At 41.2% G+C, this 23,147-nt stretch overlaps 1 protein-coding gene across 2 annotated transcripts in view; it reads right to left on the bottom strand.

Moving 5' to 3' along the window:
* Positions 1 to 8,464: 8,464 nt before the first annotated feature.
* The window catches only part of EPHA3 (EPH receptor A3), a 120,426-nt gene continuing 105,743 nt past the window's right edge, over positions 8,465 to 23,147 (bottom strand). For both annotated transcript variants that reach the window (XM_062515299.1, XM_062515298.1), the window contains exons 13-15: positions 21,603 to 21,796; positions 10,333 to 10,488; positions 8,465 to 8,950 (exon numbers count right to left, since the gene is read on the bottom strand). In XM_062515299.1, coding sequence (XP_062371283.1) covers positions 8,845 to 8,950; positions 10,333 to 10,488; positions 21,603 to 21,796 — 456 coding nt within the window. In that variant the 3' untranslated portion in view covers positions 8,465 to 8,844. The remainder of the gene's footprint in view (positions 8,951 to 10,332; positions 10,489 to 21,602; positions 21,797 to 23,147) is intronic.

Raw genomic sequence — 23,147 nt, 5'->3', positions numbered from 1 at the left:
TCTGACAACCCTTCTGAACTTTTTCAGATTCCTTTGTACTGGAAGATATAATTTTTCTCTGCATAGTATTGGCAACCTCTCCCTCAAGATACAGGACTAACATTTAGCCTAAACCCTAAAGTAGATTTCATATACCTGGTGATCCAATCCCATAAAACTTTTAATTGTTAAATATTTTAAAAATACTTCAAGAATATTTCAAAAGTTTTATAGCTTCAGTATCACAGTGACTACACAGAGACCTGTGTGTGTTTTACAGACCTCAATATGTTTTACAGTGTGACAGGAATAGATAATTGGAGAAAGAAGTCCTGTTGATGAAATGATAGAGTAGTAGCAGATAAGTGTGGCAATTTCCCTCTTGGGAAGCCACTGAGACATTTTTGACCACTGGTTCTCTTGGTTCTGTGCCTTTTGAGTCAGATACTGTACAGACACCAAGGACATAGATGAAAAAAAAGGTGTGATCTAAATTTCAGATTGTAAATTCCAAAGGATTAGGAGAAAAATATCCAAATTGGTTGTTCCATTGGCTTCCCACAAGATGGAAAACTTTTGTTCTGTCTTCTCAAGGAGCACTACCTACTGTGATCCATAGGATCTTCCTGTTGAGAGCAGCAAATTATTTAATCTGTAATTATAGCACTCTTCTAGCAGCAACTTAGCAACAAAAGCCAAAATCATTGCAAGGACTCATTAGGAGGTCATTGAACAGGCAGTGATTACCTATAGTAAAGGTAAAGACTTGGGCTTGGGAAGAAATCCTACAAAAGGCACTGAACAGATCCCGGTGAAAACACTGAAGCAGGCAGAATGGGGGGAAATGTTCTTTAGGTGCTGCACTTGTCACGGTTAAAATCAGACTGGATACACAAAAATGCAGTTCAGGCAGAGTGCTTAAAACCCAAACAGCAGTAGGTGTTGTGGCAGCCAGAGAGAACAGGCCAAAGAGCTGCTTGTGTTCAGAATGTTTATATAAATTATGTCTCAAAACACATGTTGGGATGATGGAGCCTGGTCTATACACACACAGTGGGGCTGGATCACAGTCAACCAACATTATCTTGAGCATGGAGGAGTTGCTTAGTGTGTGGGTGCTATTAAATAGCTTTTTTTTACAGTCTAAATGCAAAGTTTAGCTGGTTGTGGTAATTTTTCTATATTGAACAGAAATTACAAAAGAAGGGAGAAAGAATGCGCTTAGTTTTCGGTGTTAAGAGTAGCAAAGGTTCTGGCTTCTTCAGCCCTGTGCTTCAGTATCTTCCTTCTTCTGGTGGCACCTCTTACCTTGCAGCAGGTAATTGATAAAGCTGTGTTACACTTCTGAAGGCTGGCTGGTGCCAGGGACAGAGGTTCACTACAATTTAATCTTTATTTTATATTTTTTGAAGGACAATAATCATTTATTTGGCTTAATTACAATTATTTATATAGTCCATGCTGGCGAGGTATTTCCTTACAAAATTTTTGGTGGTATCTGATATACTTGGTTTCTCACAAAAACCCTGTAGAACCTTAAATTAAGAGGACAGCTTATATATGAGGAAGAGATAAAAGGGGGTAGAAAAAAAATTCCTCTGTGGGCCAACTCCTCTGTGTCAAAAGAACCACATGCACAACAAGAAAAGTTCGGAACAAATAAAAAAAAAAAAATTGGTAAAAAATGGTTGGTAAAAAATTGAACCAAGTAATAACTGAATATTAAAAAAAAGAAGAAAAAAAACAACAACCAAAACCAAGCAAAAAGCTCAAGAAAATATCTACATCCAAATCTCAGAAACAGATTTTATTTGTTCATATTGTTTCCTATTTTCATTTGACTTCCTTGGCAGGTAGCCCAGTGCTCCATCAGTGAGAGGAAAGGAAGTTACAGCATCACATTGTTGTAGGGATTGAATTTTATTGCTTTGCTATTACAATTAGGCGAGTATTAACTCAGTTAAACGAGGCACTTTTTTTTTTCTCCTAAGGATATACAAGGGGGAATTGTGACTTAGTCCTCAACTAAAGCCCCCAACAAAGTTTTATGAGAGTGAAAGAAAGAGATTAGAAATAGCTAAATAATAAAAGGTGATGCAACTTTAAAGGGGCACACTAAGAATGGGAATCATTATTGGTGATTAGCTGACAACCAGCCTGAGGGGAAGCTGCACGTTTTAGCAGTGGACAAAAACCTGGCAGCAAATATCCAGCTGGATCTGCAAAAAGGCACCCAGACAATGCAGGAAAGATGGGGACAAAATGTCTACACTGAACGTGATTTATGGGGGAAAAGAATCCCAGGCAAATCTAAAAGTCTGGTGGGATTCACAGAGTTCAGCTTGGATGGCACAGAAAGGGAAAGTGCAGCCAGGCAAGCAGTTAATAATGCAATGACTGAAACACTGCTCTGACTCTAAAATATCTCCTCAACTCATCTCCCATCCAGATTTTTGGGGTTTCTGGTAAGTTGGTCTGTAGGACACAGCAGAGGGAGGAGGGGTCAGGGCGATGCTTGGTGGGGACAGCAGGGGACAGCAGGTACCCGGGAAAGCCTGCAGGAGGAAGGGGCTCTGCCACACAAAACTTGGGTGGTTGGAGCCCAATTTCAGCCTCTGTTGAGTTGCACAAGCTCTGAGAGTAATGAAAGTGAAAAGAGTGAACCACCCTGTGAAAATTAAATGCTTCCAATAAAATGAAAACTCTACCCAAGGACAATCCCTGTAGGGTGGGAAGGGGGAATGACAGGAAAATTGACATCAGAGATGCTTATTTGACTCCCTGGTCAGACTATGGTGCAAAACTACCTTTTTGTTTTGTTTTTTTTTTTTTTTTTTTTGGTTTTGTTCCATTTAAACAAATAGGATTTAGTCATTTATATGCTTTCATACTGGCATCATTACATCTCAGTGCCTTAAAATAAAATGTTTTATTCTACGCTCCCATGAACACAGTGAGACTAAAAGCTCTTTTGTTTTGTCCTTGCAGGCACTGAGGCAGGAGAAGAAGCCAAAAGCCTGCTTCCCTAAATTCCCAAAAATTAAGAATAAAAAGCTCTGGTTATTTCACACTCTCTTGCAAAAATATGCTTCTTTAAACGGCTGGAAGCTAAAGTCAGTATAGATTACTAATCCATATATTGATATATATGATATATTGGTGATGGAGCTTAGTTGCTGAATCTAATTAAAAATAAATAATGACATTTGCTAAACAAATGCTCCCTTAATGATGACTCTAAGTCGTTGCTTGATGGCAAAAATTCAAAGCAGAACCTGGTCATGCACTAAAATATTTGTCTGTGTACATTTTAATTCTGTTTCATAATTAGGAATCTTAACACTCAAAACTGGTTGATGCATTCCGGACCTCAGAGTCTGTGGGATTTATTATAGCAAGAAGGGACTGGTGCAAGTACTGGCTATTCTCTTGGAGAAGTCCTGGAGTTCAGGCAACTGGAGAGGAGGAAAGATCATCCCCAGCTTTAAAGAGAGGAGAAAAGCAGAGCCAGGCAATTCCAGAGCAGGTATGCTAATCCCAAATACCCAGGGGAAAAAAAAAATATATATATATATATCAAACATAACATTTCTAAGCAGCTGGAGGATTACAAGGCCTTTAGAAACCATCTCAGATTTGTCAAGAATAAACAAATCCTGTCAAAGTCATCTAACTGATTTCTGTGGCAGGATAATCTAAGAAGTAGTGGATGTGATTTATCTTGTCTTCACTAAGGCTTCTGGTGCTTTGCCCCCTGGCATTCTCATGAGCTAACTGGGGAAATATGGGCTATTATGAAATCACTTTAATGTGAAAGCAGAGCGAGCTGACAAATCCCATGTACTGAATGCTCTTCATTTACCAGAGGTTCTCTGGCCATCTGAAATGGATAATGAGGAAGCCAAGAGTTTGTGTTTTGTGCTGCTCAGCTTTGCATGAGTGACCTTCATGGAGACCATGTGTCTGTTTGTATGTGGGAATGAATCAAAGCTCTAAAATAAGTTGGGGTTTTTTTTGTCTGTTTGTTTGTTTTTTAATTGGGAAAGTAAAATTCACTAAGAAATCCCAAAGGATTGGATCAAGGACTGAAAAAGGAACTGAGTGCACATCCATTAAATGGGGAATTACTGACCAGGCAGTGATAGATTGGAAAGGATCTGAGGAATCAGAGGAGCTCAGAAAATGAAAGGAAGTCAATAACATGGACACCCATATGAATTAACAGGAGGGGCACGTGCGAGACAGCAAAAGTAATGTCAGATTTCACTTGGCACTGCTTGGATTTTAATGGTGCACAGACCTGGGTCTGGGCATCATCCTTGAGAAGAAATGCAAAGTGGAAAAATACCACTTGGGCAGCACTAAAAGACCCCGACAGGCATATTGAATTTATGGAACTGATTATCAGCAATTTACCTCTCCAGACTCGATGATCCTGATGGGTGCCTTCCAATTCAGCACATTCTGGGATTCTGGGATTCTGTGGTGGTGGGGGCTGCCAGGCAGTTCTTTGTTCTGCAGTTGTTAAGTCAGTGCATCCTGCTGCCCTTCCAGAGCTGGCTACATTAATATTAAATGAATACCATTTTACAGTAAAAGCAATAAAAACACCAATAGCCATCGTGCCCTCTAGGATCCAGAGCAAATCTAATGTACCAGCAATGCCAAAGGGATAGACACAAACCAGGGTAACACAACTGCTGAGGTGAAACCTACTCACAGAGCAAATGGTTTGCACACTTGTGTGGATTAGACCCCATCAGAGCCCTGGTGCTCAAGCACAGCATCAAACCCCCCTGTTTGGAAGCTAAAATGACACCATTTATCCACTACAGCATGAAGCTTTCTGGTGGAAGGAAGAACAAGTGGCTTCCAGTCCAGCTGTGGTCATTTAAGGACAAGTCCAGCTCTGGGGGACTCTTCTCTGTGACTCCCCTTTCTGTTGAACACACCAAGACAAAATGCTCCCACCTCCAACCCCACCCCCCCCCCCAAAAAAAAAAAAAGTATGCTACATCCACATTCATAAAGTTTATCAATTTACAGACTCCAGGACAGGTATATCATTCATTGTTTTGCACCAGTAAGCAGCGTAGTATACAAAAGCATGCAAAATCAGTTATGGTACAGAAAGAACCTGTAAAATTCAAGAAACTGGCAAGCATCAAAACCATTCCTATTTTTCAAGGAAGAGGATTCCTGAGTTGTGTATGTTGGCATTTTCAAAGACCCTGTACTTGGGTGAAGCACACAGAAACAACCTGGCAGTGACATAACAAAACAGGGGCAAAATATTATCTAACACAGATACTCAGAGGCAAGAAAGGATCATGGGGTGAAATTACAGTACGTGGTGGGCTATTTTATTTTGTTGAAAAGTACATCTTTGACTGGATTCAACATATTAATAAGATGAAAAGAGGTCCACTGGCGAGGGAGGAAAAAAAGCAAAAGTTTGGAAATACTTGACACAACTAAAATGAACTTGACACAGCTTTTTTCAATATCCCATAGGCAGGCTGTAGAAGATGATGTTTTCCAGTATCCATGGAGAAAGTAAAGTCTTTGATCGATGTAAGTCAGTTTTGCACAAATGCTGGTCTGTTTAGTTAAAACCTGCACTCCTTGTTTCTTTTAATAGATAATATAGGTAATATCTAGCTTTCACTCCAGACCCATGCTTTAACACTCAGAATTTATCCATATGTAATTACAATTTTACCACACTAATCAAATAAATTTACTTTGTCCTCCAAGCAATCACCTCAGTATTTCAGTATGTAAAAAATACTTTCATTATGTTTATTATAAAAATATAAATGTTTCCACTACAAATCATTTTACATTAGTAAGAGGCCATCTACAATTGCACAATATATAATCTAAATGAGTAAGTAATGCTTTTGAAATACAAGTTAAAGTAAATACATATTGCCAATCAAATCACATCTATACATTGCTTATCGGATGCTAAGTTACAGCACAGAAACTAGATTATGTTAACAGAAATAAATAAAATGAAAACTATATTGAAAGGTACGAACCCAATAATATGGCATGTCTTTTTCTGAGCAGTTTGCATTTTGCTTGATGTCCATAACCTGTACAGGCAGATGGCCACACGACCTCTATTTCTCTACTCCACACTGAAGAATTGTACACTGCTATGTTTACATATGTACAGGGGGACAGGGAGCACAGGATGCTTGCAACAGAGGCCACTTACAGTACAAATCAACTTCTGACAGGGAGAGAAAACCAAACAGGTTTTTAAAAACTCTCAACTCCTAACAGCAAAGAAAAGCAAAACCGAGCTGCTTCATTTTTTCCCCTCGGTGAGACTGAATGTTTTATGCCTGAACAGTGGGCAAGGAGCGCTACAGGACACATGGCAGGAGGAAATTGGGGGTGGTTGGTGCAAAGATTTCAAGTGTCTAAAACTCTAAGAACTGGGTCTGTGTCTCCAGAAACATTTCCCAGAGGTCAGCCCCACCCCAGCCCCTTATCTCCATGCTCCAGCAGCAGAATGAAGCTGAGGAGAAATGTCACAAAAAGCTGTCCCCACACAGACAGTGTTTGCCACTGGATTGTGGTGGCTTAAATTCACTAACAGTGGCTGATTTGGAGCAATCTCAATACGAAGAAAAGAAAGATTCTGAGTGAACTAAGCAACACAAACCACAGCTTTTCTATCCAGCATGCTGCATTTCATGATAGATTGGGGCAGATAAGGGGAAGTGTTCTTTTCAGCTTAAGTGCTTTATTTTACGTTTCTTTAATTTTTCTTTTTTTTCCCCCTTAAATTTCAGTTTTAAAACCCATTCACTTCTCTTTCAGAAAGAATTACAAATTATTATGCTGTGAGTGTGTTTCAAATCCAGTTGTTTACAGCATGCTCACTACCAGCACTCATGAAAAAGCCTCTAACTCTGCTTCTGTTTAGCAATATGTGATAAGTGTTGTGCCTGGACATTTTGTAAGTCCTGGCTTCATGCAGAACAATTTCAGCCCCACAAACCCTATAAGAAACTGATTATTTCCTCACTTACACACCGAGGAGCTTCAAAACCCAGGCCAACAGAAGAAAGCACAACTCATTATCTGCTTTTGCATGCACAGAGAAAACACAACGTGCCATTGTTTCATCTGCCTCTCACACAGTCTTGGACTTTCTGGGATTCATCAGAATCAGATCTAGATTCCAGAATGCCAAGCTGGGAACCAGAATGGATTCCCCTGGTGACCAAGGCCTGTTGTCTGTGTGTCTGGCATCACATCAAGAGCGTTAAGGAGCACAAGAAGTGCTCACACTGTGTTTAAAACAACTCATTTTCAGAGCAAAAGGCAGTGTCTGCTCAGAACTGGGACTGATGTGCTCCAGAGCAACAACTTAGGAGTTGGGAAGCTCTTTGGAAGATGCGGAAAATGGTGGAGGGCCCTCAAAATCCACCTTCCAGTCTCCTTTTTCCAGTGGGAGATGTGAATGCTCTCCTAGACTTGGGCTCCCTTCTGCTTTCTTTCAAGGACCAGGTACCCACAGAAGCTGTGCCAAAAGTTCAGGTCCCCTACAGGATGGCAGTGCCTCTACAGGGGGATTTCCAGCTCAGACAGGTGTAAACTTCCACACCGAAGCCTCTCTTCACAGGTTAACTCATCCTTTTAAACAAGGGTCACCTCCCAGGGAACTCAAAAAGCATCAATCAGTTAAAGCAGGATGCAACAACCCTGGCCCTCCTTTATATTTTCTTGGCAGATCTCTCAAATGAACACCACCCAAGCACAGGGCTCCTTACTGTGACAGGAAAGCAGCCATGGGGAAGGAAATGGGATGTGCTGTTTGGGGCAGATACTGATCTAAAGATTACTGCACACACCACTGTCAAAACCCCATCCTCGTTGAAAACACTACTAACAGCAGATGGAAGAAATCTCATTTCCAAAAAAAGTCCAGATGCTTTTCATAGTGTCAGTGCTGGAAAAAAGACCACCTTTCTTTTCTTCTGTATTTCATGCACGATGCTATGAGTGTAAAATAATCTAGTAACTAACTCTCAGACCATTTCTCAGGTTAAACCAATGAAGTTTGGATAACATTTGGCACTTGGCAATAATACAGCCAGGTTAAGGTACTTAAGCATAAATATAAACAATAATGAAAAAAAACCAAGAAAATAAATAAGCCTTTTAAAAATTAAGACTTGTATCTATTTAAATGAACACAGTTAGGGAAGCTAACATAATGGTAAAAACCTTTTGTCAACTAACTCAGAGTCACTACAAACTTTATTTCTGTGTTCCTTCCTGAAGTTGAAATAGCATGTTACAATGACGTTATAGTAAATATGGCCAGACAGGTTGTGAGGTATAGTCCTCTATTTTCCTTGCTTTTAAAGAAATAAAATACCTGTTACAGATCTCTTCTGTATAAAAATACTGCAAGTCTTTCTTTCTTCTTGTTTGCTGTATAGATCAAATACACAGCTTTTATGTCCATGTTTTTTTTTTTCTGCTATTCAGTCACTTAATATTCAAATGGCTCTAGGTTTTAGTAACACTGGTTTGTACTTGGAAGGATTTTTCACATATTTTTCTTTTTTCTTTTGATATTTACTATCTGCATTAACAGTCAGTCAAGAGCACCCACCCTTTAGGATTAACAGAGAGAAAACAAGTTTGCTCCTATTTTTAAGGCATTTATACTCAGTATTTGAGTGTCTTGTGGGTTTGAAATCTCAACCATTGCGTTTCCAAAGCTGTTGCAAAGAGCTCCTTTAAATTCTGAGTTTATCAGCCATCACTTTTGACCTGTGATGCAACTTTTCTCCTTTCTTTTCTTCCTCTCTTGAGCAACATCGTTTTGGTACCTTACACAGGAACAGGGCTGTTCTTTGTATGAGTTTCAAGAGCTTTGATACTGCTGACAATCTTCTTCTGAGGGCCCACCACTGTGACACCAACTTTCTTCATGTCACTGGAAAAAAGAGAAGGTGTGTGAGTGAGGACACCGAGTTTCACAGCACTATGTCAGCAAACAGCAGTGAACTTGCCCATCTCACATTGCTGCACTGCAGGAGCCTCCAGGTACAGGGATATTGCTGAAACACAAGCCCTGGTGCAAAAAAAAACCCACTGAGAGCAACTGTCTGAAAACACAAGGCGGGTGCAAAAAATGGAGTGAAAGCTCAGTTAGCCTTGTTGTGTTTGCTTACCTGGAAGAAAAGGCAATGAAACTGCTCTCCAGTGATGCAAGCACTGGGGTTTTGGGGCAAGGGGGTCACTGCTGGATCAGCTGAGCCTTTCTGACACCTCCATCCCCCTACCAGTCTGATGGCTTTTCCCGGGCAGTGCTGATACATCAGTTCCCTCTGAACCTCTGAATGGTCCTCTGAACTCTGCTATCAGCACTGAGGTGAAGGAGTCCGTGGTGTCTGCCCTGGTTCCCACCTCTGGTTTGTCGGGGATCTCCAGTCTCATTGTTCCTTGTGCAACACAGAGGTGGTTTAACACCTGTGAAGGGCTAATTAACCAGGGGCTCACAGGAAATTGGGCACTCCTAGAGGATTTCTACACTGTCCCCAAAGGGTAATTGTTACAAAAAGCCATTAGCACCCTTTTAATAGATGCAATAATACACTAATTAATGGCATTGGTGTGTTTAATTGTTGGTAGCACAGCTGCTGTATACCTCTCCATAACTTATGTGTTCGGCCAGCCCAACTGGGAATTAAGATTTTCTTTGGCATTAAATTTTTAACTGTACTTGATGCCTTTTCAGGTGCAGAAAGAACGTTACCCTACTCCTACTTGTCACCAGAACAAAGATGGATTGGATTTAGAATGCAATAAAGTTGCCATTTGCTCACTTCCAAGCCTAGCAGGAGGGAGTTCAGCCCCTGAGTAATTATTAGCATGGAGGAAGAAAACAACTACAAAGAATTTGCACCCTCCCCTGGTTTGGTGGAATGTGGGATGGGCAATAAAGGGAAAGATTGGCATTGTGCCAGCTGCAGAGAACCTCCCATATAAAATACCGAATTTAAAGGATCAACAGAGAAACTTCAGTGAAAGGAAGTGATGCTAGTGTACCAGATGATGCATGGTGCTACTGTATGGAAGAAATTGGGAGTTTCCTTGTATTTAGTGAGAAAAGGCTGTGGGACCATGGCCTTCACACAGTCACCAGATATAGATTTCCTTCATGGCTATTTCAACTACAACAAATAATTCCCATCCATCTCTTCAAATTTAAGAAAATTTTACCAAAGAATTGGAAACACCGTATAAAAGTGCTACCTTTATGCTTATGTTTGAACTTGCAGCTATGATGAAAACCCACAGCAGATTGCAACTTACTCTGTGGAAATCTTGGCTATGGTGTCACAGGAGCTGTACTCCACCCCTGTGAAAATGTCCTTGCACTGCCCTGTCCTAAAACCATTGAGCCAATCACCTGTGCTGCGGAAGGCTGAAATGTCAATGTTGCTTTGGTCCAGGAGGAGATTTGATGGCCTGAAATAAAAGAATACTGCAATGAAATTCAGGTAACAGGGAGAAATACAGATTTGTTTTGTATCTCAACTTAGCAGTGGCAGGAGCATCCAGGCTGGATGAGGCTTTGCTGTTTGTCTGTGGGAGTTCTCAGCTGCTGAGGCCATCACGGGACTGGGGCCGGCAGCTCTTGACAAATGCTGTGCAATCACCCTGCTGAAGAGCAGCAGCTTCCCCTGCCCGTGTTTAAATCACTGCAGCATTCACAAAGTGCACTGATACCCCACAGTTTAATGTGAAAATCATTAACAAAGACTAAATTAGGTTATATTTTTATGATTCACCTAGTCCCAAACATCACAGAGACAATGCACACTCCAGGCTCCAAGTTGAGCGTGTTGGTAGAATTTGGTCATATCGAATATTCAGAATATTGTGGCCCACTGACAAATCCTAAATGTTGCTGCGAAGTTAGAAGCTTCAACAATAAGCAAAGTACCTTATTTTTATTGTTTTATTGCAGGCTTAAAGCCAGGCATGGGCTTGGCTGTGCTGTGCCCGAGACTGAGACTGAACTAGAGAATGTTCAAAGCAGTTATCTCTGCAACTTCACAGTCTATTTTCTGCCCCATAATTCTTTTTCCCTCTAGCAACCCACACAGGAGTCTGACTACTGCTGCTGAACCCATTTGAAGTGACTTCTGTTGCTGAAAGTAGTGAAAATGAGAGGTGGCTGGACTGACAGCACATTTTAAAGGCAGTGATTACACAGTGTAACAGGTAGGTGACAGCTACTGGAGCTGGACAACTGATCTGGGCTGTAAAACACTCTCTTCACTTCAAATCCAACTCATCTCTGTTCCTTGCTGGAACAAACATAAATAGGAGATTTTAAAGGCACCAAGAGAACCACATATTTGAACGTAGTGATTTTAACCTCATAAGAAGGCTAGAAAATCCAAATCCTCCTTAATTCCAATATGTCTTAAATTTTGTCAAAATCAGCAGCACTACAAGAAGCAGCATATCCTTGCAGTACGCCTGGAACCTGGAACCACGTAAGTTACGTAAGTAACATTAGTTACATCAAGACTTTTCACTCTTGAAGAACAGAACAATGATTTTTGGTACAGGCCACATCTTAAACACCTCCTTTTACTTCTGATGTTTTCAATTCAATTCGATTGTTACCAATGAGCCGATTTCTTTCAGGCTCAGAAAATTAATAGGGTATTTATTCCCTTCTGGGAATGCAGGGCATAATTAAAGAGCTACTTGGATGCTTGAAAATGTTAACCCCAAACAGTTGGGGTTAACCCCCCAAAGTGTTAAACCCAATCAGTTTTCACCAGGTCCCAGAGATGATGTCCCTGATGGGACAGCTTTTGCTGCATCACAGAGCCCAGGCAGAACTGTGATCACTGACACCAGCTCCGGACTTCACGTGCTGGGAACAGCCATCCATGGAAAGAAAAGTAACAGAAGACACCAGAAACCTGCTCTGTCCTCAAAACAGCAGCTCACTTCATGCACTGTTGGTCTCCACTGCTGTTTGACTTCATGGTCAACCCAAATCTTAGACACCGACATGATACCCAGCTTTAAAGGCTCAGTTTGAGAGAATCAGGCCCAAGATGGTTTGAATCAGTAGCTGTAAGGTCTGAATTTCACTGACTACTGTTTGTCCTGTGAAGAGCCAATGGTTTTATTTATAGTTTTCTGGGCACAGTGTCTGGAATCCCAGGGTATTAATTAAGAGTATTTATGTGTTTTAGTGACAAAGCACAGATTTTTAATTCTTTCCCCCAGCCTAGTATGCCTTTTTAACTTAAGTCTAATAAAACAAGGTCTGACTCAAGAATCACTAATGAAAAAAAAGTATAAACAAGTTGAAACAGAACAGGTCTCTAGGATTAGGAATAAGAATGGCCCAAAAGAGCCTTTATGTTTATTACCCGGATCAAAGTATCATCATGACAAAAAATATGACCTAATTTTAATGCGAGTGACCTCAGAGTAACCAGCACTGTAAAGTATCATTTTTCTTCTTGCAGGATTCCAAACAAAAAATTAGTTCCTTTCCTCCTCAGAGAGGACATCTGGACTGTTTATCAATGAGCAGGAATTCGCCTGGCTGCGAAGAGCCTGTGATGTCTCCTCGTGTGCACCAGGGGAAAGCTGGGCTTGCAGAGCATCTGCACACCCTGGCAGGGTTTTTCCCCCTGACCCAGCCCCTAGACAGAAGGGCTGAGCACGAAATTTATGGTCTGGGTGATGTGTGCCATGAGCTCACACTTTAGCAGACAAATTAGACGGGCTGCAGTCCGTGCAGCTGTAAACGACGTCCTGCAGGGCTCCACCTGATCTTTTACAGCTTTTCATAAATCAGTACCTACCACTTTCAGAAGAGAGTCATTAAAAAGAAATCATGGAAATTACATGTTTGCTCAGGGGAAGTGAAATAGAACATTTCTCTCCATGTTTTCTTCTCTCCCCTCTTTTTTTTTCTTTTTCTTTTTTTTTAGCTCTTCTTACTCTGTTGCTTTGACTATGATACACCCTCTCATATCATCTTTTGACAGCCATGGCAAGATTTTCTATCCTGTTCACCCTGGCTGTTGTTGCATTACTACACCTACAAAGTTGCATTTACTGACATGTGGTGCCCTGAAAAAAAAAAAGAAAAACAGCAAGACTCAGTTTGGAGAGACAAACTGAACAGCGAGATGCCAGTTACAAAACATCCTGTGGCTGCAAGCTTTCCCTGGATGTGTCCATTACTTTAACAGTTGGAATTAACCTTTGAGCCATCTGCAGTGAGGAGAGCTATGCTGTATTATCATTAGCACAGCTTTTTGTCACAACACAGGGAGAATTCTGCTGGACTAACAAGAAAAATCACGGAAAACATCATTAGAACCCTTCCCAATACAGCATGAAAATCTCATCTCTGGTTGGCTGCTGTCTGGGGAGAAAAAGAGACAAACTAACTTGTAAAATCCAGGAACTGAGACCAAAAAAAAATGAAAATGTCCTGCCACTTCTGGAAATTCACAGAGGAGCTGGGCACACACAGTCCCAGACTTTGTACTGTAGGAGCCTCTCTCTTTCCATCCCTTCCTCCAAACAGCACACCCAGCCTTTAGTTTTTTACGTCTGGACTTTCCTTTCCACAGTCAATTTCTTTTAAAGAGGAAAGCATAAAAAAACTAAAATAAAATAAAGTAATTTCCTGTGACAAATTTTAGGTAATTAAAAGCTGATTTTGTAAAGTAAAATTGCTCCCTATGAGCCTGGTTGGAACAGAAATCTTATGGGCTTTATGATTATGGTGAGCTGACACACAGAATTCAGGTCTAACAAGAATTGTATTTCGAGGGAAAAAAGAACCCCAAAATAAACAGGTGGCACAGAAAGCAAATTTCAGTTTTATCTTCTATATCAATCAGAGTCATATGCATGCTTGTGTATTAACAGGAAACAAATAAATGACATGCCAAGGAAAAGTAGAGTTATTCTGTTTACTTGATTATCCCTGGACCTTAAAGATAAAAATCTTTGGAGTTCCAACTCTTCATGCCCATTTTTAACATGCTCTTAGCAGAATTGGTAATTTAGTCCCTAAAGTACAATTCACCTCTTAAAGGGGGCACATTTGCTTTTGCAAGGGCCTTCATGTATTCTTTTCATACTCTCCAAATAAGCATGTTGTGGGCTGCTCCTTGGAGTGAAAGGAGAGCTGGAGAAATGAAGAGGGGCAACACAACAACCAATGGGAAAAACAGTGCAGTTGAGGATGAAAAAATGGTACACCTCTTTAAATGTCAATATTGTTTTCTAGCTCCACTGTTGGCAAAAAAAAAAAAAACAACAAAACCCCCCCCCCCCAAAAAATAATAAAACAAAAAAGAAAACAACGCAACTTACCATGGCTCCCACTAGGATAACAAGCAAATGAAATTTCAACTGCCCCGGAGGTCAATCCTTCAGTCTTCCCTACTCCTTTAGCTGCCCCTCACAACATGATTTTCAATGTGCTTATATTTTTCAGCATGTTGGTGGGATAATAAATCACATGCCTGGCTGTATCAATGCTCCTTCATTTACTTTTCCCCAACACCAAATGACTAAAGGCAAAAACAAAACCAGCATATTGCTGATTTTTTCCCCCCCTCATAACACAACTTAGGCTGTGCTTTTAAGGAAATAGAGGCACATGGCCATTTCCTGGGATGTGTAGCTGGCTGACAGACCCTCAGTGCCAACCACTCATTATTGTTAGGACAGTCTGTAAGCTCTTCAGAACAGGCAGAGAAAAATGCTTTATAAAGCTCTTAAAATACTTAAAATCTACCATTTGCTGTGGAGAGCTTCCCTTTATACCTCACTTTTGGCTGCACTGTTGTTGCCTACAATCAAAAGACAAAACCCCCTTGCATCAGTGTTAGAATAGTAAAGGGAAAAGCAGATTTTATCTGGAAGCTTCCAGGCGTCCCAGTGGTAATGGGCACATCCAGAATCAAATTTCTGTGAATGTATAAGGTTAATTAATCAGGATATTTAACAGGTACATCCAATAACCCAGCATGCCCCAGTAACCCACTCCTGGGCCAGCCCCTCAGAGCTGGTCCAAGGGATTCTCTGCCCCATTTCTCATTGTAGCTCCCCTCTTTGGAATAGAGATTATTTAATTAATCTAAACAATATTTCGGGGATGTGCCTAGAAGGTTCTAGGTGTCAGCTTATTTGGATTGCCCCAAAATCTAGGGGAAAAGGGCAGGAAAAGTACTGGAGCTATGGCTATGCATTAGCAATCTACCAAGCTACAAATATATGAGAAGTACATAAAAAAGCTTAGGCATCACTGTGAATTTCTACTTTTGTCACCTCTTTCCAGCATTCTCAGTGTGGAATTGCCACCATCACTAAGAAGAGCAGCAGTACAAAAAAAATCTTGGAAATCTCAATAAACAGCAAAACCTCCCCTCCCCATCAAGCCACCCGCCGGTCCAGCTACATTTCTACTTAAATTATCCAGCACCCAACCCGAGTTTCACCGAGTCGAGGCAAATTAGAGGTGTGAAAGTGCAAATAGATGTTTTACTGTCCCTGCTCACAGCCAGCCCCAGCTCACTTCCAGCCACTCACCTTGGAGGGACAATGGCTGAGCCCTGCCTGCCCCAGGCTCAGTAATAATGACTGCTGGGAAAATCAGGGGAAAACAGGGCTTTTCTGTGTCTAGCTGAACGAAGTCCCTAAAAACCTTCCCAGTCTAAGCCCTGCACAGTCCAAACTGTGTTTAGACACTGAGGAGTTGAATTTACTGTGTTCCATTTTGTGATTTGTAGTTAAGTTTCCTTTTTTTTTTTTATTCCTTTCCCCTTCCATAAATTCACTATTTTATGTTTAGCAGGCTTCAGAGAGAGAGCTGGAGGTTTAAGTTTACATTACTTGAATTCTTTTAGAGCGAACAGTCTGGGTTTAGAACACAGATTATGTTGTTGCTGGATTTTAAATGAAGCCTAAAATCCACACAGAATTTTGCTCTACACAGCATTTGGCCAAACTCAAACCCCATTTTTAAGACCCTGACAACATCCAAGGAAAACCGAAATCTCCTCCTTCCTCTCTTCCATCCTGGAAGTTCCTATTAGGGACACGCAAACAAACAATATTACAGCAATATATGTCAAGCATCTGAAGCCTTCTGACCTGAATGGCAAATAAAGGGACTTCTCAACAAAGTGTTCAGCCAATCTAAACAGTAATTTCATTGCAAATATTTCTGTAAAAACAGGGCTTGAATTGTGGTGCAAAAAGGAGCAAGTCTGAATTTTTTATTTGCCCTGTTCACTGCTCCTTTGAGTTTGATTTTCATAAAAAATCCTACCAAGCCAGAATGTAGTGTTTCCATTGAACGATCAGATTTTAAATGGAAATAAACTTTGTGAGAAGGAAATGTCAAATTCTGAATTGCAAGCACTGCCCCTGGATGTCCGAGAATGACACCAGTGAGAGCAGCACAGTGAGAGACAACGAAGCTGAATATGTTTAGAAGTGAACCCTTGCTAACAATTACTCACTACTAACAGCTCTTCCAAAAACTGCTCAGGGAATTTACCCAAGCCAGTGTTTCAAAAAAACACAACAAATTTAAGCAAATCAAGGTAGGGTTGCAAACAACTTGTTAACATGTAAAAGAATCTACAAGGAATTAATTATTCATACATGTTTGGAAGAATAACTGAGCCTGACCCCTTAAATGTTCTGGGCTACATAAAAAGAATTTCAGCAATGATTTTTCTGAAATATCCTGAATTCTCAGGTGCTCTTCCCCCTTCCTTGCAATACAATTATTTCCTCTTCTCCTAATTCTATGCTTGCAGTACGGAAAAACAACAGCAATACCTGACACTGACTTTCACGCTACCAACAGCAAGCACAGAAGCAGGTTGGGATTTTTTGGTGTGGATTCCATGTCAGTTTTGCAATCAATCAGAGGCCTGGCAGGAATCCAGAATTTCTAGGAGTCACATGCTGGAATCAGAAACAAATTTCAATTTTCTTTCAAATGAGGGCTGTGCATGAACTCAGCTATTCCCATTTCATAGGTTCATGAAGACTAAATTACTTCAGTCCCCTCTACATCACAGATGTGAACACACACAGCAAATATGGGAAAGCTGCCACTGCCTGAATCCTGTGTCACAACCCTTATAACTCAAGATCACACTGTACTACGACAGGTTTGGGACACATATATGCCTTAAATATATTAAATTATGCATTGAGTTTTAAATATATTTTTTTCAAATGGCCGTGTAAGAGTAAGATTCATATACACAGAATGGTAATATGCACTGTATATGTATACATACAAATAAATGCAGAATCAGAAATTTAAATAAGAATGAAAAAAACAAATATAAATCAGTGAAAGAAGTTAAATGGATTAAAAAAAAAGTCATGAGTCCATTTCAGATTTGTAGTGCACACCAAGTACTTCCAGTTGCATGACTCAAGTTACATTTTTTTCCCCACACAAATGAAACAACAGCTAAGAGCCATTCCAGCCTCACCAACTTGCTTGCAGGTGGGTGAAGTGATTCTGACTCCCCAACCCAAGCTGAGAAAAGTTTCCATCTGCTTTGTATCTGTATGAAATGTTCACAAATGTGAAGTAATACACAGTGGACTGAATAAAAAAATAAGCTCAAGAGGAAAAATAATGAAATTGATCAAAACTGGAAGAACGATGAACTCACTTCCACCCTAAAGATATCCAAACAACCTAAGGACTCTGCTAGAAAAATGAACATCGTGTTCAGAAAACAGGAAAGAACAGCAAGACATAAATCAAATAAAAATATCATGAGATTGTGCTTTAGAAAACCACATGGCTTGTACTGAGTTCTGTTCCTGCAGCCCCTTACAGAGCTGGTTAACTCCAGGCAGCCTTAGGGACACAAAAAACCCCACGTGTCCAGAACCAGTGCAGGTCTTATTAGCAAGAGCTCAAGGTGGCCACCTGATTAAAAAGAGAATTTTGACAGGTGAGAAAGAAATCAGCCATACTCTGTACTTTACAAGGAATAGAAATGGAATTTTCCCGTGAATCTGAGATGAAATACAACACCAGGAAAGGCATTATGAAACGTTTGCTGTGCTGAGGCTACAAAAACCTTTTGTCAGTGTAAGGCTCAAAGGCACGTAGAATGGTCTGCAAAGTGATGATCAATAAGGATAAAAACATCCCCTCGGTATCAAGAAATTATTAGATACCATGGAGTGGCCTGAAGGGATAGAAAACTTTAAAGGAAAGAGAGAATTGAAGGTTTTGACTCCTCTTCTATGAGGCATTAGTGTAAAACGTGCCTGGGCTGTGGCCTGGAATCAGATGTTCAGCCCAGCACATCCTTCAGTGGAGGTCAGTTAACAGCAACCAGCACCCAGAGGACAGGGATATCCTATGCACCTCCAGAAATATGCTTTTTAAATAGGATACAACAGTGCTGTGACTATTTTATACAAACTTCAGCCCTAAAATCTGCAAGAAGAGACAGGTTTTGCATCTGCAGCAGACGTCGTCGGGTTAAACATTTTTCCCTGACCGAGTATATTCTGAACACCTACAAGCATATGGTGGGCATCAAGCTTTAGCACTCCTCCAGTAGCACCACAGACACAGCTAAAAGAGAGCTGGGACCTCTCTAACTGAGATTAATTGCTTATTATGGGTTGGAGGAGAGGCGGTGTGGGAGTGCTGCAGCCTCAAATAACAACTGAGAGCAGCCACTTGAGCCAGTGCAATCCCCAGAGCGCCGGGGGTTGAGTCCCTGAGTGCTTTCCCCTTGCACTGATGTCTGTCCCTCTCTGGCTGCTGACAGCAGAGAAGCCCTGGCAGGGATCCATCCCACTGTGTCCCCTTCTCCAGGAGCTGCCCTGACTCTCAGCCCTTCAGTATCAGTAACACATTCCTGCACAGGAGGCTACGGCAACGCCCCACCCCATTTTAAGTCTCACTGCTCATTTTTCTGTCTCATTTTTCTGTGTCAGTCTGTCAAAAAGCGGCGCTGAACCTCCAGGCTCAGTCCCTGGCCACCAGCACCAGGGACTGTTCCCTGCCACCAGTGCCTCTCTGCAGGACACCACAGGGGTGTGGAGCTGGCTGCAGATTTTCAGACGTGTCTAAGGTCTGAGATTAGTCTGAGGTTTGAGATTGGTCTGCTTTGACAATGATTTCATGGCACAGGACTGCCTCACTTGTGTTCATATGTGGTTGTGTTTGAGGACAGCCTGCAGACACTGACAGAGTGTGAGATGGAGAGATCATGGATCACGGGTTCCCTGAACTGAGAGGAGCTCCTTCACAGAGGGAAGAGCTTGGGCTCGCCCTTGCTGGGACCCCAGAGTGCCCTGTCTGTCCTCAGGGAGTGAGGAGCTGCAGAAAAGGGAGAGAGGCTGCACTGCCTAGGAATGTGCAGGGATGTGGCAGTGGAAGGGTAGTTGGGAAGAAGGAAGAATAAAATCACCTTTGACGCTGCCCTCCTCAGAAACACGTTCCGAATCAAAGCGAAAGCAGCAGCAGGAGGAGCATTTCACTGAGATCTCACCTAAAGCAGCTGTGAGAAGTTCCCTACCATGCAGGCAGCCTCCTTCCTTCCCTCCCCACGAGCAGAGAGCGTGGCACTGTGTTAGGGATGTGCAGCCTCTGCCACCCTCTGTGCCACTGAAGCACGGGATGGAACAAAGAGAGCATGAGAGAGACAGGAGGGAACAACATGCCCCTGTGGAGCTCCTGCACAGAACCCAGCAGGTGGAAACAGTTCTCAGACTGAATCTGGCCTCCAACAGAGGATATCAGCTTCTACTGGCTATGAACAGGGAACTGGAAATCATGGTTCCACGCTGTTTTCATCTCTGCTGCGGTTCAAGTCTGTAACTGGAAGGACCACAAACAGAGACCATTTTGCTTCTGTTTGGAATGAAAAACATGCAGCCCTGGTTTCTGCAATCAAGGATCCAACCCCAAACAAGACATTTATGATTTCCAACTCCCCTAGTCAGCAGACTGCTACAGCATATCCCTAGAAAATAATTCTTTGCACCAGTCATTTGCCACATAGGGTGCAAGGTGTTTAGAAGAAATGTACTTGACTGAGAAAACAGTGTTTAAACAGTTTGGTGTTTTTCCCAAAAATGTGTTGTGGTTTTTTTGTTTGGTTGGTTGTTTTTTTTTCTGTCACCTCCTAGAAATAATAGCTATGAATACAGCAGAATGTACAGAATATATTCTGTAAGCATGTTGGTCTCCTGCGTGTTAAAGACTCAGCAAGCAAAATTACTGAAACATGATTTTGCGCGAGCCCTCTTCTCTCAGTATATAAATTTAAAAGCAGATCTCATTAGTATGACTGCCTTTCTCCTCCCATCTCTTCTTTCTTTTTCTCCCCTTTGGCATGGCAGCAGGAGGTAATTAGAGTGGTCAGTCCCTAGCTGAGGATGCAGCACAAAGCCAGGGCCAGCAAGAAGGAGGCAAGGTCCATGGCAGTGGCACAGCAGGCTGCAGGATCAATGCAGCTCTTTCCACTGCCTTTGCTCCATTTCCCTCAGCCTTCCCATTCAATTGCCTGGTGGGAAGTGTGCTGCATCACAAGGAAAGGTCTGACAGGAAGGTTTTCTGTGCTCCCTTTTGAAACTTGGCTCGTGTCAGGCTCTGGTCTCTCGCCCAGTGAAATGCAGAATGCCCTTTGGGGCCTGGGTTTGAGGCAGTAGAGGAGCAGAGTGCTTTTCTTCCTGACTCTGCCTGCTTTGAAGACGATTAGGCACTACCATTCATGCTAAAAATAATTTTACATCTTTTACACTCCTTCAGTATGAGTAGGACATTTTGTGCATTGTACAAACCAATTCTCTTTAACCCTACTTAACTAAAGCTCTTCTTTCACCACATCTTCATTATGCCCTTAGGTGTCAACACACTCTTCAGCCGCTCTCTCTCAATGAGATAATTCTTATCTCATCATAGTGATGATGTTCCAGAGTTCGTTGAAAAGCCAGGATTAAAAATGAATGTTTTTAATGCAATTAGGAACATTGCACAGGTTGAAAATTATTTCCTAGTTAACACATTGACCTAAGAGTGTAAGTGCATTTTTAGGTTTGTGAGCACTACTGAAAGAAAAAAGATTATTCGTATGATTAAAGTTAACATGACTTGTCAGAGAAGAGCATAAGTGTATTTGGATCCAATTCAGAAAGATACTTAGGAACATGGCTGGCTGTAACCTATGAAACCTATAACCAAGCACTTAAAACACCACCAAAAGGCAGAAGGAAAAGGAAAATCACATGATGGCCAAATCTGCCAGCTGTGTTTCTCTCACAGTACTCTGCTCAGTCTTACAGCGGCTTTCATATCCTTAGCATAAAAATCTTTCACAAATTGGATAAAAAATAGCAATTAATTAATAAAAACAACACAGCATTAATAAAAATAATAGTACGAAATCCTTCTGTCTACAAACAGCTACAGTCAAAAGGTAAAGAGGCAGTAAAGAGAGCAAACAAATTCTAATGACAGGAGATGAAGGAATCAAAGAGGTTCACGAGCAGTACAAGATCTACTACGTCACCTTGCCGCCGCGTTGGTGATTATTTTCAGACTGCTGGGATTACGGATCAGTTTATCCAGGATGCTGACAATCTGCTCAAACTTGGGTCTGTTGTTTCTGTCTTTCTGCCAGCAGTCCAGCATCAGCTGATACAAGGCAGCTGGGCAGTCCATGGGAGGTGGCAAGCGGTACCCTTCATCCACAGCCTTAATCACCTGCACAAGGAGAAAAGTTTGTGGAGACTTAAAGGCACTTTACAGCAACTTGGTTTTTATCAGCTGTTAACGTGGACATCCTGTGTTTAAACAAACGTGTTTATTCACTAATTGTCTTGTCGTGCAATGCCTCCCCTTTATCTGCAAAGTAAACCAGGCAGTAGATTAGGCACGCAGAAAGGGGAGTTAAGATACAGTGTGTGACTTTGAAGAAGGTGAGTGTGTGGAGAGGATCTCAAAAACCCACACTCAATTGAACTAAATCCATAAACAAAAGCCACAGTTAGCAAGCGCTTGTTAAGCATGCCAAACTTCAAAAGGGCTGGAATATCTCTCCTCTGATTACCCTTAGCAGCAACGTGCTGTCCACATTGTCCAGTGGACACTGAACTCCAAAAAAAAAAACAAAACAAAACCCCACAACAGAAAAAACAACCATTCCACATCCTCCAGTGGACACTGAACTCAAAACACCAACAGAAAAAGCAACCTACCCTGCCGAAAAATCAACCTGCCCCCTCATGGGCCATCCTGAACCAACAGACAAAAGGTCTTGTGGATGAGGTCACAGGGTGACAAAATGTTTTTAAAACTTACCTCATGGATAACTATACACTTTATACTAGGCAGTCCAAGCCAAATTCTTTATAATTTGTCTAGATTTTCTATAATTTTCCCAGGTTGACACACACAAAGCCAAGATTACTTGTCCAGAAGCTTTTAAATCCAGTCCTTTCACTGGAATCTAACACCTCTTGATCAGGCCTACAGTATCTGTTGCCCCAGGAATAAAAAATCCCAGGGTATTCAAGGCAGAAAATGATAAACCCATATTCTGTTAATCTTTCCTTTTCATCTGGATCAATTATTTGAAAAGCAGAGCAAACTATTCTGAATCAGAACAAGGGCAAGAGAACAGTTAATGATTTGAGCACCCATGAAGGAGAGGCACATAAATAGGTTAATCCTTCCATTTCTGATTTTAATGGGATATTATTAAAGACATTCTACTAATATATCAGTCTGCACAACAGGATACATTAACCTCCACAAAAACATTCAGTAGCAATTAAAAGAAATGCATAGTTTTCTGCGGAGACTTGGGTTGCAGAGGTACCCATTTGAAAGGAAGTTTTCTTCTCTTTTACCTTGTTTAATGTAAAGTAGTACAGAAAAATGTTTGACTACAACTATGTTACTGATTTATTAATTTTACTTTAGAACTGGTAAAAATTTATATCGACTCCTTGGAAAATCTATTTGTGTAAGTGACTGCACTCTATAAAATTTGGTCCATAAGAAACTCCTGTGGAATAAATCTAAAATTAATAAAACAACAGAAAAAAAACCC

This window comes from Cinclus cinclus, chromosome 2 (genome assembly GCF_963662255.1).
Source record: "Cinclus cinclus chromosome 2, bCinCin1.1, whole genome shotgun sequence".
Taxonomy (NCBI): Eukaryota; Metazoa; Chordata; class Aves; order Passeriformes; family Cinclidae; genus Cinclus; species Cinclus cinclus.
This window is presented reverse-complemented; position numbering and strand designations above follow the sequence as displayed.